Raw genomic sequence first — 13,653 nt, forward strand, 5'->3', positions numbered from 1 at the left:
ACTTAAACCTAACGACTAACTTACTAACTATTAATAAGGAACAAATTAGGAGTTTATTAAGGCAAAAGTCGAAGTTAGTAGCGAGAGTTGGACCTTAAAATAAAGTGTGACCGATATTTGTGTTAGTTTTATTATTACTCATACGGTATATACTGTACATGGGGGTTTACTTTGTTTGATTCATAGTATTACAGTATACAAAAAATTCTTACCCCACAGGTTGTACAACCTATTTTATATAAAGTGGCTAATTTGTATATATTTGTTCGTTGTGAATTGTACATAAACGCACAAATATTTGAAAAAAGCAATATGGAAGCCCCTCCCCTAAACCTAACATCACTGGCGCAAAATCAAATCATACTAAAATGTACAAATAACATTGTACGAATTCATACGAATTAGCTACCTCGTACAATAGTCACGAATTCCTGCGAGATGCCATGGGTCATACAACAGGCAAAAGATCCCATAGATTTACATGAAAATAAACTTCAGCAAATACATAAAAACACATCGGGGAACACCTACAACAGCACTGTGGTGAGTTTTGCTCAAATAATTTGCACACAGGCAATCTAGTTTTATCTTTCTTTGACTCTCTGACAAAATGTTTAATGCTCTCTCATTTTTAAGCGGCTTTGGATACAACTTAATTAAAAAAAAATGTTTTGTTCTTAATGCATTTTAACATGATTGGCTACTGCTCTGCTGGAGTGATGATATCATCTTCTGCTGTCTATCCAGTTATTTAACTATGTCTACTTGACACAATGTTGCCCATTATCAACTCAACATTCTGGTTTGCAATCCACGAGGTAAAACCTTACAGCACCAACCAGGACAGTTTAAATTGTACACGGGTTACTGGTGAACAGTGTATCTTCAGAGCAAACTCAACTTCAGTACAGACTCAAGTCTGGCTCAGGTTTAGTCCTCATGAGGTTAAAGATCTACCTACAAGGATAAACTCTGTGCGCATAGGAAATGATTACTTGCCTCCTATTTCTGTAACGCAAAGCTCTTTAACTGACTTAGCACTGTTGTGCGATTGTGTCGGACTGAAATAGCGAACAACAAGACAGTGTGTGTGCACGCAAACAAAAATGCAGCCTTAGAGCCTACATTTTCTTTCCGAAAATCACCGGGTTGCTGTAGTCTGTGCAGGACTTACCAAAGATAAACACAGAGCAAGACTTCAAACAGACTCTCAAAATGCTGGTAACAATGCTAACAGCCATGTATATGATGGTGAGAGTAGCAGAACAGGTAAAACAACTCATTAGATTAGATCTGAATTCAGTAATCTTTATTCATACAGTACATACCGGTCTGCTGTTCACTTGGTTGAGATTCCTTTCATTGTTTCATTTTACAGGCACTATGAGTTATGACAAAAATGCTAGATGAAGACAAATGCGATAAAGTATTTTGTTCAGAGCGCATAGGACATTATTACACCCTCCTGTCTTTCAAAACCTGTACACAAAAGATATTTTGAGAAACGTTTCAGTGGTTTTGTGTCCATACAATGGAAGTAGTGCTGTCAAATCGATTAAAAAAATTAATCGGATTATTCACACATTTTCTGTGATTAATCACGATTAATCGCACATAACAATAATATTTTAAAATATACTTTTATATTTTAATAATTTCACATTTAATCTTCAAATTGATGTAGAAACAACATATTTCTTTAACAGCGTCATTTTATGAATGAAAGAAAACATTTTGATATTAGTACTGTAACTGATGTCTCTATTAAATTGATTATTTTAACATTAATTAATTGAGAGCTATCATGAAATATACCGAAATTGAAGGAAGTTCTCAAACTTCCTTAGTTTACTTAATTTATAAATTAAATGCAGAAGAATTTTCATTAAAGCTATAAAATCACGTTGATTTCTTCTTTTATTTTGTTCTTTGATTAACATTAGTGACAGGAGTCACAGCAGCACGTTTAAGAACGTGGCCCCTTTAAGAGCTGTCTCATACGCAGGTCTGACCGTCAACGCACTCCCATTTTCACAACTCTTTGCATTCATTTAAGATTTTATTTTACACTTTGAAGTCTTGCTTAAGAAAATGCTCGACAAAACGGGCTTTCTGACATAATCTTGTGTGGTTTTATACATTCAAGCACGAAAGAGAACTTAACACGGATGCGCTGTGTGACAGAGATTCACCGACGCAGCCTTCAGCCCATGACTGTTTACACCAGACTGGACATCGCGTTGCGTTTTGCCGCGTCCCACAGTTTAGAAGCTGTCTATCTTAATTAAACGTGTCAAAGCAACTGTTTAAAATCGCGCTTAAGTGGTTTAAAAGCCTGTACACGAATAAGAGCGTGATTACATAATGTAATGCTAGACAAAGAATGTCAAAACAAACGGATGCTGCGTTAATTGCGTTAAATATTTTTCACGCGTTAGGCCCATTGCACACTGCGTCCGACATTTGCGTCCGAAATTTCCGCACGTTAAAAAATAAATGCGACCTCACGTTATGTCAATCACATTTACACACTGCCTCCGAAATTTACCAAATACGAAAAACGCATACGAAAATTTCAGACTGTATGTGCAAAGACCTTTTGAAAAAATTAATCGCAGGCGTTAACGAGTTAACGTTGACAGCCTATGGAAGTCAAATGTTGTGGATACCAACGATCTTCAAAATATCTTCTTTTGTGTTCTGCATGAAAGAAAGTCATACAGTATTGAAATGACATGAGCTGAATAAATGATGACAGTATTTTATTAATGTTGAAAAGGTACTGTGATGTACTATTTAAGAAACTTGTGTGGCCAGTTGCCTTCTTAAAATTGAAGTTAGACTCTTTTTAAACACTCTTTTGTGTGTGTCGGTCTTGTGTTTTTTTTCTTGAACTGTGGGAAACAAATGTGATTTCCATCTTTCATTACTGGAATGAGGTGGAACTGACATCTCAGTTTTTAGGAAAAAATGGCAGAACAGATCACCTCATAGCTAGGATTCTGTGTATATAAATATATTATTTTTTCTCTGCATAATTTGACAAAATTACAGATGAATGACGCAATTATTCCTGTAGCTAATGATACTGCATGTATTGTTAATTTTTGTACGCCACATTGATATTCCTCATTTTGTACGTTATTTTATATGTTAATATAATCCAGGAAATAACGGTGCCGGGTACATTATTATGCTAATTGTTGCTCATCATTCATTACCATACAATACATAATTGTACCATAGTACCTCCAGAGGACGGTTGTGTAAGGAGCTTTTGAAACAAATATAAATATATTACAGAACATTGAAGTCTTAAGGTTGGGTTGTCATTCCAGGCCAGATGATGAACATTTAGTCTTTGATCCGCAGTAATAAAGATATTAAGGTGCATATTGCAATGTATGGATGTAATACTCTTCACAGATAATGAGAATTAAACTGCTGAAACGAGATCAATTAACCAACTGTTTATTCCATTGGGGTTGATTTCATTCATAGGAGACAAGATGGAGGTTTGTTAATGACAGTTTAGCATGCGAGAGCAGGACACATCATGAGTCACGCAAACCCTGACAGTAACTTAAAGAGGCTAAATGTGCCTTCAGAAACTGCACACGGATAGAACATACACTGAACTCATGAGATATGCAGATGAACAGAATGGCATTGTGCTGTGTGATTCAGCTGGGTGTTCGGTGGATCTGTCAGCAGGAACCTCTGCCCTACATGGTTTCTCAGCCTCTGCCGTGGCAGATCCATTACGTCTCCCAAAGCAGAAGAGGAAGCCGGACAGAGGAGGTGAAGTTTTATGAAACCCCATTCGCATATACTAAAACCCCATGAAACTCCCTCTCGCTCCATACTACAATGCACAAAATGTGAACTGATGCAATGCAAAAAAGCCATTGATTTCACTTATTGGTAATTCAAATAAAATCTGACCAAAGCATGTTAAAGTCATATTTAAACCCAAAATCTAAATGAATTTTTATATGCCTAAAGATTGGTTCTGGTTCTGAAATAATGGTTCTGAAATACATTTTTTTTATTTTGAGTGAAATATGACCCAAACATTTCTTCATTAAAAGGTTCTAAAATTTGAGCGTTGATGCAGTACAGTACAGTTGTGGCTTGACAATTTTAAGCATGAGTGATTTTATGCCATATTTTTCTCCAAAAATCTCAATTGAACAGTTTCCTTACAATTATTCTACTGCTCCCCAAACCAAACTTGTAAATAAAAATGACATGAACAACTACTCTATGACAAGAGTACAACACTCTAGGGTTGTTTTTGACCCATGCTGGGTAAACATTGGTCAGAACACACTGCTGGGTTATTTTAACCCAATCGCTCACCCAATTTAACCCAACCCCATGCTTTACCCAGCCATGAGAGGAAACAACCCAGCATTTTTAACTCAGCAGTGTGTTCTGTCCGATATTTATCCACCATGGGTCAAAAACAACCTAGCACCTTTTAGAGTAAAGTGCCTTATAATGTCCTATAATTTGTATAATATGTCTATATAATGTCGATAAATCTCCATATTTGTTTTCCTCTGAAAACATGGAATATTAGTACTTAAAATTGGTCAAAACTGTGGTCTCCAGCTAAAATCTGTAAAGAGTCATCCAGAAATTCTGTTTCAAAAATGTTTCTGAGGGCTTACATTAATTTCCCAGTAAAGGGACTGTTTTTGTCAGGTGAGACATGGCAACCCTGGTGGGTGGACAAGGAGATGCAATTCTTAATATGACTCTCATATATGAGGATGGTCCTATTTGGGAAAGACAGAAGCCCTACCTCAGAAACTATTTGATTTTTTGAGTAATAGTGTGGAAGTTTCTTATTATACAGTATGTAAAAAAAATTGTGGTCTTAAAATCCTTTTGATCTGAAGGCATTTTGTCTGAATGCTTGAAATTGGTTATGTGGAGAAAAAAAAGATGCTAAATGATTATTCGCGATTAATTGCATCCAGAATAAAAGTTTGTGTTTACATAATATATGTCTGTGTACTGTGCATATTTACTTTGTATTTATTGTCACGGTCCCACCGTCTTGTTTATGAAATTCTAGTCGTGTGGTGGGATCGGGGCAGAGTTCTTGGGTTTTATGTGGGAAGACCATGAGATGTTTATGCCTCTCATGTGTTTTTCCAGTGTCTCCTCTCTGTTCCCGCCATCTCGTTTCCTCGTTATCCTTCCCTAAGTGTTTGATTACCCACACCTGCCCTGTGTCGTTATCCCTAGTTTGTGTTCCCTATATATACCCTCTTGTTTCTTTGTCCTGGGCTCGTTCGTTGTTCTTGTTCCTGTCCGTACCAGTGTTCTGTTTAAATATTCCAAGTCAAGTCAAGTCGAGTTTTGTAAGTCTGTTATTTAGCGTTTGTCTAGTGTTGTTCAGTTTACCCTGTCTTAGTTCATCTGTGTTCTGTCTGCTGCATGTTATCTTGTTTTCTTGGTTTTTCCCCATCGTGGGTGTTTTAGTTTCTGTTTTTGTTTCTTTGTTAAAATAAAGTATCTGTTAACCCCTTCACTGCCGTTGCCTGCGCTTGGGTTCTTTTGCCTATTTGTGACATTTATGAAACATACATACCTACATAAAATATAAACATTTATATATAATTTAAATTATTGGTAAATACAAGTTTGTATTAAAATAGTTAAAGAATATAAAGAAAAATATAAAGAATGAATAAGTGACCCTAAATGGCAGTGTACACGTAAACTCAACCTGAGCTGTTGATTCCTGTTATAATTTTCTAGTGAAGTTACACAATGTGACTTGGTTTAAATGCCATGTCTTGTCGTTTAAGGTCAATGTCACAAACACCCAGACACAGAGAGAATTCCCTCTCTGCTATCCTTAGAAAATCTAAACTGGGGCAACCCTCAGGTGCCTGTAATCCAATGGAGAGGGATTTGTGTCCTAATGCATCATAGTAGTTTGAAGAGAAGTCCTGAGGGGTAATCTTTGGCTTGGCAGGCATGTTACAGTTTACTTTTATCATTTAACTTCCCCTTTTAAAATAGATAATAGATGTTATATGAGGAGGACAGTAAAACCAACGCAACAGAAGATGCATTAGTGAGCCAAGATTTGCTACTTGGTATTGCTTACCCTAGGCAGCTGGTATTTACAGTATAAATTAGAAGTGAAGGAGGAAGAAAACAAAACTGCTTGACATTAGCTGATACTACCTGACATGTTGGCACAGTCAAAATGGTCAAACCAGGTTGCCAGATTAGGTCAGTACACACTCTTTGCTTTTATAGCACTCTAGAGTCTGTTTTAGACAAATACAGTATCATCTTTGGTTTTAGCATGTACTTTTTATTAGGTTTTAGTGTTAATGTGTATTTAGACATATTATGCCAACATTATTAGATTCTTTGTTCAAAATGTTGATTCGAAGTGTCAGTTTTTGCATTGATTGAATGTTGTTTTAGAAATGCAGCACATGGACATTGTTAGCAGGTTGTTACCGATAGTATTATTTGATTCAAAATGTAAGTAAAAATAGGAAAAATAAGTACACAAAAAATCTCTTAAAAATATGCAAATAAAAATATTAAAAAGTTTGTTTTTTACTTAAAATAAGAAAAAAGTAAAAATAAAAAAACAAATGGGTAGGGATGGATTTTTATATATTTTTTATTCCCATTCATTTCTTTTTCTGGTCACATCACATCAATCACATACATTATAATGTTGTATTATTTTTTATATTTAATAGCAAGTCATACATTTTTTACCATTACGATAGAGTAAAAATCAACCAGACGTAGTTCCCATTTCCTAAGGGGGATCACTTTGACCAAGGACAACAAGGAATTACTATTTTTTTAAGAACATTTAGCCTTTTTAAATCAAGTCCGTGATTTTGTGTAATGTAAACATTTTTGTCTAAAGTTACTGAAGACTACACAAGGGTTAGATTAGTGGACTTAGTCATGTACGGACCTTATAGTCCCTTTGAAGTGAAACTGGCCATTTTAAACCTCTAAGAAACACATTCATGCGTATTTTCTACCATATTGAGTTTTTCATGTTTCATCCGAGTGAACAGAATTGCCTGTTCAGTAGCAGAGGCGCATTGTGATCCACTGCTGTAGCATGTGTGGAATGTAGCAACAGGGACGTCTCACACCTGCACAATCTGTCTGTGCCACTATGTCTAGCACATTCCAGCAGTACACGAGACGTCCAGAAGGACATAGAGGAGTCATGTGTGATAAGCGTGTCATGGGTGATGGATGGGACATAAGGTCTGACTGAAACATGCCGTAGACTTCAAGAGTGACGTGACATTTTTAAGATGTTGTCAAATTCTAAGGCTTGTTAAAGGGATAGCAATCCAAAAAAAAAATACATACTGTACAATATTTTTTGTATAAGGAACAGAACCAAAATGACATTTTTTAAAAGTTGAAGCAGTGGATTAAACATAAAATTCAAATATGGTGGGTCAAGACAGGTTACGTCAGGTTTAATGCTAATAATGACATTTGTTGTAAAGTTTGCTTACAATCAGTTGCATTAAACTTAAAATTTAGATGTCAAGATTGTTGTTCCCTTCTTGTGGTACTACTGTGGTAGTTTGTGTCAGTCTTCTTTTGTGGAAGACAGAAAATCATTGATAGTATATGATGATAGATTTAGGATTTTTAGGCATACAATTCCCTTATTGTAATTCTCCCTTATTGTTATTTTTGTATGATTTGCTTTGCAGTACGAGGGCCGGAGAAGAAACAGCATGGGAGTTTACAGAAAGAGTAAGTTTTACATCTGTTTTCATCTACTGTATGGTGGACACTTATAAAGGTGCAGTAAGCGATTTCTGAGAAACACTGTTGATATCTGAAATAAAACAGACATCCTTATCCACAACAAACACATCTCTTCCTTCATAGCTCCGCCTTCAAAATAACAATCAGTTGCTCTCTCTCCTCCCCCTTCATTAGTGTACACACCCCTGTTTCCGATTGTGAGTATTACAGTATTATTTGGATCGGTCGGTTTTATTTCTCCTTACTGTTTTATTTATCTGTTTACAAAGCAAACCCATGACCTTGTGTTGCAAGCATCATGTTCTACAGTACACGCTAAGTTGAGCATACTGTATATAATGGTATCTAACAATTTGTATAATAGATAACACAAACACACACTTCTCTAACATGCAGAGTTATCTTGTGTTGTTTAGACTCTTCATCCAGTAATGGATACACGGCTTCTTCAAAGACTTCAGCTGATGAAGCAGCAGCTACCATTCAGCATCAGTACAGGAAGTATCAGCAGAAGAAGCACAAAGACCACAAATGAAAGGTCAACCAGACTAAATGTGTCCCTTGCGCTGATCAAGAACCAGCCGCATCTAAAGGTGTACTTCCTTCCCACACAGTATGCAAAAAACTGTGTATCGAATGAGTATTTAGTAGTCATGGTAGAGTAGGTAAACAATACCTTGAGATTCAAAAGTAAACAATAGACTGCTACCCCAGAAGTCTTTGGGAATTAAGATGCAAAGTTTGCAGACAAGTATTAGCCAGGTGTCTCTTTGTTTGAGGGCTATACTCTTAATACTAAATGTATATATTGTACTACAGAAATTGTAATTATTTTGTGGTATTTATTGTAATATAGGTCAAAAACATCAAAGGTGCAAACATGGTGGATGTTGTATGTCCGTGAATGTATGTACCATTATAATACACACAAGCACACGTTAAGACAATTATAAATTTGTCATTGGCAATCACTTTTCAAGTAACTAATTCAAGTAACCTCTCTGAGCCCTATGACTTCAAAATTTGGGAACGTGCAAAACTTGGTTATCTATCAGAGCTAAAGGACGACTTCTGTGAACAATGTCAAGCATTCTGATGCACAGATTGCCGTCACTTGCGTGAACACACATTCACACGATGATAAATATGTCTAAGCATGAGCACAAGCCACATACTCTCATAGATTAGAAGATCTTGAAATGAAAGATGTTATGCACACAATGAACAAACATACAAACACACACACACATACTGTACACAAAAGTACTGTATTTAGGGCATCGGAGGTAATCACACACACACTTGTTTACTTTGCTATGGAAATGAAGAAATATCATACACATGTTGTTTTTATAAAAGATCAGAAATAGCACCAGGCCCAGACAATGTCTCACCCTCCTGCCTGAAAGTCTGTGCGGAGCAGCTGTCGCCCATCTTCACTAATATTTTTAACAGATCTTTGGAGCAGTGTGAAGTCCCTTCATGCTTCAAACGCTCCACCATCATCCCTGTACAGAAGAAACCCAAAATATCTGGACTTAATGACTACAGGCCTGTTGCTTTAACATCTGTGGTCATGAAGTCATTTGAGAGACTTGTACTGGCCCACCTGAAGGACATCACCAGACCACTTCTTGATCCCCTCCAGTTTGCTTACCGAGCAAACAGGTCTGTGGACGATGCAGTAAACATGGGACTGCATTACATCCTACAACACCTAGACAGACCAGGGACTTACGTCAGGATCCTGTTTGTAGACTTCAGCTCGGCCTTCAACACCATAATCCCAGACCTCCTCCTGCCCAAGCTTACCCAGCTCTCTGTGCCAACCTCTACCTGTCAGTGGATTATTAACTTCCTGTCGAACAGGCAGCAGCTAGTGAGGTTGGGAAAATTTAAATCCAGCACATGTACCATCAGCACCGGAGCTCCTCAAGGATGTGTTCTTTCTCCACTGCTATATTCACTCTACACAAACGAATGCACCTCTACAGACCCTTCTGTCAAACTCCTGAAGTTTGCAGATGACACCACAGTCATTGGCCTTATTCAAGACGGTGATGAATCTGCCTACAGAAAGGAGGTTGCTCAGCTGGCTGCCTGGTGTAGTCAAAACAACCTAGAGCTGAATGCATTCAAGACAGTGGAGATGATAGTGGATTTCAGAAGGAACCCTCCATCACTTCCTCCCCTCACCATCCTGGACAGCACTGTGGATACTGTGGAGTCATTCAGGTTCCTGGGCTCCACCATCTCTCAGGACCTGAAGTGGGAGTCCCACATAGACTCCATTGTAAAGAAGGCCCAGCAGAGGTTATACTTCCTCCGTCAATTGAGGAAGTTCAACCTACCACAGGAGCTACTGACCCAGTTCTACTCAGTGGTCATCGAATCTGTTCTGTGCACTTCAATTACTGTTTGGTATGGCTCGGCCACCAAATCAGACCTACGAAGACTACAACGGACAGTTCGTAGTGCTGAGAAAATTATTGGTGCTCCTCTGCCCACACTTCAGGACCTGTACGATTCCAGAGTGAAAAACAGGGCAAGAAAAATCATCATTGACTCCACACACCCAGCACACAAACTCTTTGATCTGCTGCCCTCTGGCCGGCGCTTTAGAGCACCAAACACCAGGACTTCCAGACACAGAAGCAGCTTCTTCCCCCAGGCAATCTCCCTCCTAAACAGATAACTGCTCCTTAAGAGCAATATTCCACTTCCACTACTCCTATAGTGTGCACTATAGTGCCTTATTATATCTACATCTTATGTATACATGTATATAACACTACCTCTACTTACTAAATTATCCATTTGCACAAGTGTACATACAATCTGTTAATATGTTTATTCTACTATATACTACCCTGTACAATGTCTCTTATATGTTATTATCCCCCATTTTCTGTAAAATAGTCTTTATTTTATATATGCACAATTTAGAATCCTTTAGACTGTAAATCGTATTATATTGTATTGTCATTGTGTTGAATGTCTGTACTAGAAGCTTCCAACACCAAAGAAAATTCCTTGTGTGTGCAAGCACACTTGGCAATAAAGCTCTTCTGATTCTGATTCTGATTCTGATTCTGATATACAACTGAGAACAATTTTAAGGGCCCACGTGTAGAGGGGGAACTACAATTTCAGTGAAACTGTGGATTTTATTCAAAGCGACTTCTAATAGTTAGAAAATAATATAATGAAGCAACTCATGCTAGGAAGGCAGTAATATGAGGCATTTCTTTGATTTTTAATCAATACTTGTTGGATGAGAGAGTTTTTTTATAATTAGAGTACTTTGAGTACTTTAAAAAAGTCTGAGTAAAGTGACGTTGAAATGTGTTTTCTGAGTTTGTCACACAACAGAAAAGTGTTGTTAACCACCCAGCCAAATTTGAATGGACAAAAAAACATCCAAGTAAATAAAATAATTTATCAAAATCTTGGAAAAACAAGCAGGACTCTCTGCTCTCAAACGCTGGGGGCGTGTCCGCTGTTGGCGCTGAAGCCACGCCCACTCGAATCGCTCAGTCCCCAGCCCAGTAGGCTATGTGAATTATGTGAATACGTTTTATGGGAGGATTTGAATTGAAAAACACTCGATATTCATCAATAGATCATTCACGAGTAGGTTAAAAGGTATGCGTATTTGGCGTGCTGTCCGGGGAGAAGGATCCGGGCCCGGTATTAGCCCGAACCCAGAGCGAGTTGGTTACAAATAGCACCCGGCAATGTTCAAAGATACCATTTGTGCACGGAGGCAGCTTAGAGAGACAGGCTTCATAGGCAGCGTAACAGAAGTCTATTTGAATTATAAACAGAGAGCGTATTTGCTATAACCAATCACATATTTAAAAACTACAATACTAATTTCTCACTAGAAATGCAATCAAAAGCTATTGAAAATGAAAATTAAACTTACATTTACACAAAACTATGCTCCAGCTGGTGTTTTGGCCGCCATTTTATTTTTTCGAGCTTGAGCCTTCTCGACCAATCACTTTCTTCGCATGTTGTTATGGAAACGACAGGTCTCCGTCATTGGTTAGATGTGAAAAGGTGCTTGACAGGACATTTTTTCAGAAAAATTGCGATAACGCGCAGTGATCCTCCTTCCGTTCGCATCTGCTTTACCATTTGCTTGTTATTTGGCGTGATATTTGTTTAGTTGGGCTGAGTGAGAGTGTCACGATTCTCGTGGAAAGAACCCAATTGCAGGCAGGCGGGGTTGATAGAGATTTTATTTAAACAAGACACGCAAAACAAAAAACCCACAGTGGGGAAAACAAGACACGATAATAATGGAAATCATAAAACAGGAACATAAACTGACTAAACTCAACTACAAAGACTAACACCACACTAGACAAAACTACAATGAACTAACAATAACTAGACTCACGGAACCACCAGGAACAGGAAACAAGCATGGGACAGGGAACTTTGAACATAAAGCACAGAGGTAAGCATACAGACAAGAACCATATACAATACACGAGCACAGGACAAAGAAACATGAGGGCATTTATAGGAGAGACAAACGAGGGATAATTACACAAGGCAGGTAGGAAACATCAGACACAGCAGGGAAGCAATACATGAAACGAGAGGGGTGGGGCCAATGACAAGACACGAGAAAGCACACGAGATGTCAAAACATAAACAACTCATGGCTTTCTCACATAAAACCTAAGGGCTCTGTCCCGATCCTGCCACACGACTAGAAATTCAGAAACAAGAGGGCAGGACCGTGACAGAGAGCCTGAAAGCGTGTGCGAAAAGCTTACAACCCTGAGCTCGTGATTGAGTAGACACCTGATGCTAGGCACTCTAGTGATAGGGGAGGGGCCATGCATGCTCGGACGCTCCATTGCGTCATCGATCCCCCGTTTTAGCCCCGCCCAAAAAATCCTCAACAGAGAATTGGTGAAAAACTGTTTAACAGTTTAACTCAACAATTCAGTACTACATACTTCTGAGTCTTTGTAATGTGATTCAGCAATACATTTCTAACATCTATAATGTGTTTAGAAACGATTCTCAGAATTCTCTTTACCCGGACTTTAATGTATTGAGGGAGGCTTATCGTTGTAGGATCCCTATATACATGTATTACATTGAATTGTGTGATAAAGGAATCATTGCTTTGTGTGATATTGACAAACAACTTACGTTTTCCACTCTAGTCAGTGGAACACACAGGGAATTCCTAGCTATAGACCTGGTTAATAATTACTAATAATTCTAAAACAAACCCTTGCCATAACAGTCTTTAAACTTTTTTTAAATTTAAAGGGACAGTGCACCCAAAAATAGAAACAAATCTGTGACGATTTATTCTCATATTCTCTCATTCAGTACTTCTTTAGGACTGTTTTTTTCTGTGTAACACAACAGAAGATATTTTGAGAAATGTGGTTTTGTGTCCATATATTGGGAGTCAATGGAGATCAATGTTGTTAGGTTACCGACATCTTCAAAATATCTTCTTTTGAGTTCTGCGGAATTTTTTTTTATACAGACTTAAATAAATTGAGTAAATTATGAATGATACAAGAATTCCCTTTAAATTTAAGAGTATTTTTTTCTGATTTATGTAATTCCTATGTTTACAACTGACAACAGCTGTAACAAAAATATACTCTCAATGTAATTGTTACACTTTCTGTGAATGTTTGTGTAGGTGGGATGCCACCAGTAAAATGACAGCTAATGTAAATAAAAATGGGACTTCTAAAAATTGCAACGGTAACATAAAATCCCATTTAATAAAGGTTTGTTAAACCCAGGTCGTCTTCTCAAATATGATCTCACTGTTCCCTCTACTGGTGAGCTTGTGAAAGCAAA

At 37.6% G+C, this 13,653-nt stretch overlaps 1 protein-coding gene across 10 annotated transcripts; it reads left to right on the forward strand.

The window, feature by feature from the left end:
- The first annotated feature begins 430 nt into the window (after window positions 1-430).
- Window positions 431-10,595, forward strand: LOC130565121 (probable RNA-directed DNA polymerase from transposon BS). 10 transcript variants are annotated; one of them, XM_057351692.1, is made up of 5 exons: window positions 431-543; window positions 3,688-3,801; window positions 7,743-7,785; window positions 7,924-7,997; window positions 8,217-10,595. In XM_057351692.1, the coding sequence occupies exon 5, from the start codon at window positions 9,377-9,379 to the stop codon at window positions 10,493-10,495; it is 1,119 nt and encodes a 372-aa protein (XP_057207675.1). In that variant the 5' UTR covers window positions 431-543; window positions 3,688-3,801; window positions 7,743-7,785; window positions 7,924-7,997; window positions 8,217-9,376; the 3' UTR covers window positions 10,496-10,595. The 10 variants fall into 8 exon arrangements, with proteins under 10 accessions (XP_057207675.1, XP_057207673.1, XP_057207672.1 ...); XM_057351689.1 differs by lacking the exon at window positions 7,924-7,997; XM_057351691.1 differs by lacking the exons at window positions 431-543; window positions 7,924-7,997 and adding an exon at window positions 875-1,269.
- Window positions 10,596-13,653: the final 3,058 nt, after the last annotated feature.

The sequence above is a fragment of the Triplophysa rosa genome, linkage group LG14 (genome assembly GCF_024868665.1).
Source record: "Triplophysa rosa linkage group LG14, Trosa_1v2, whole genome shotgun sequence".
Classification (NCBI taxonomy): Eukaryota; Metazoa; Chordata; class Actinopteri; order Cypriniformes; family Nemacheilidae; genus Triplophysa; species Triplophysa rosa.

Excerpts from the sequence above, each read along its gene's own strand:
- LOC130565121 (XM_057351690.1), top strand. The coding sequence starts at position 9,377 with ATGAAGTCATTTGAGAGACTTGTACTGGCCCACCTGAAGGACATCACC.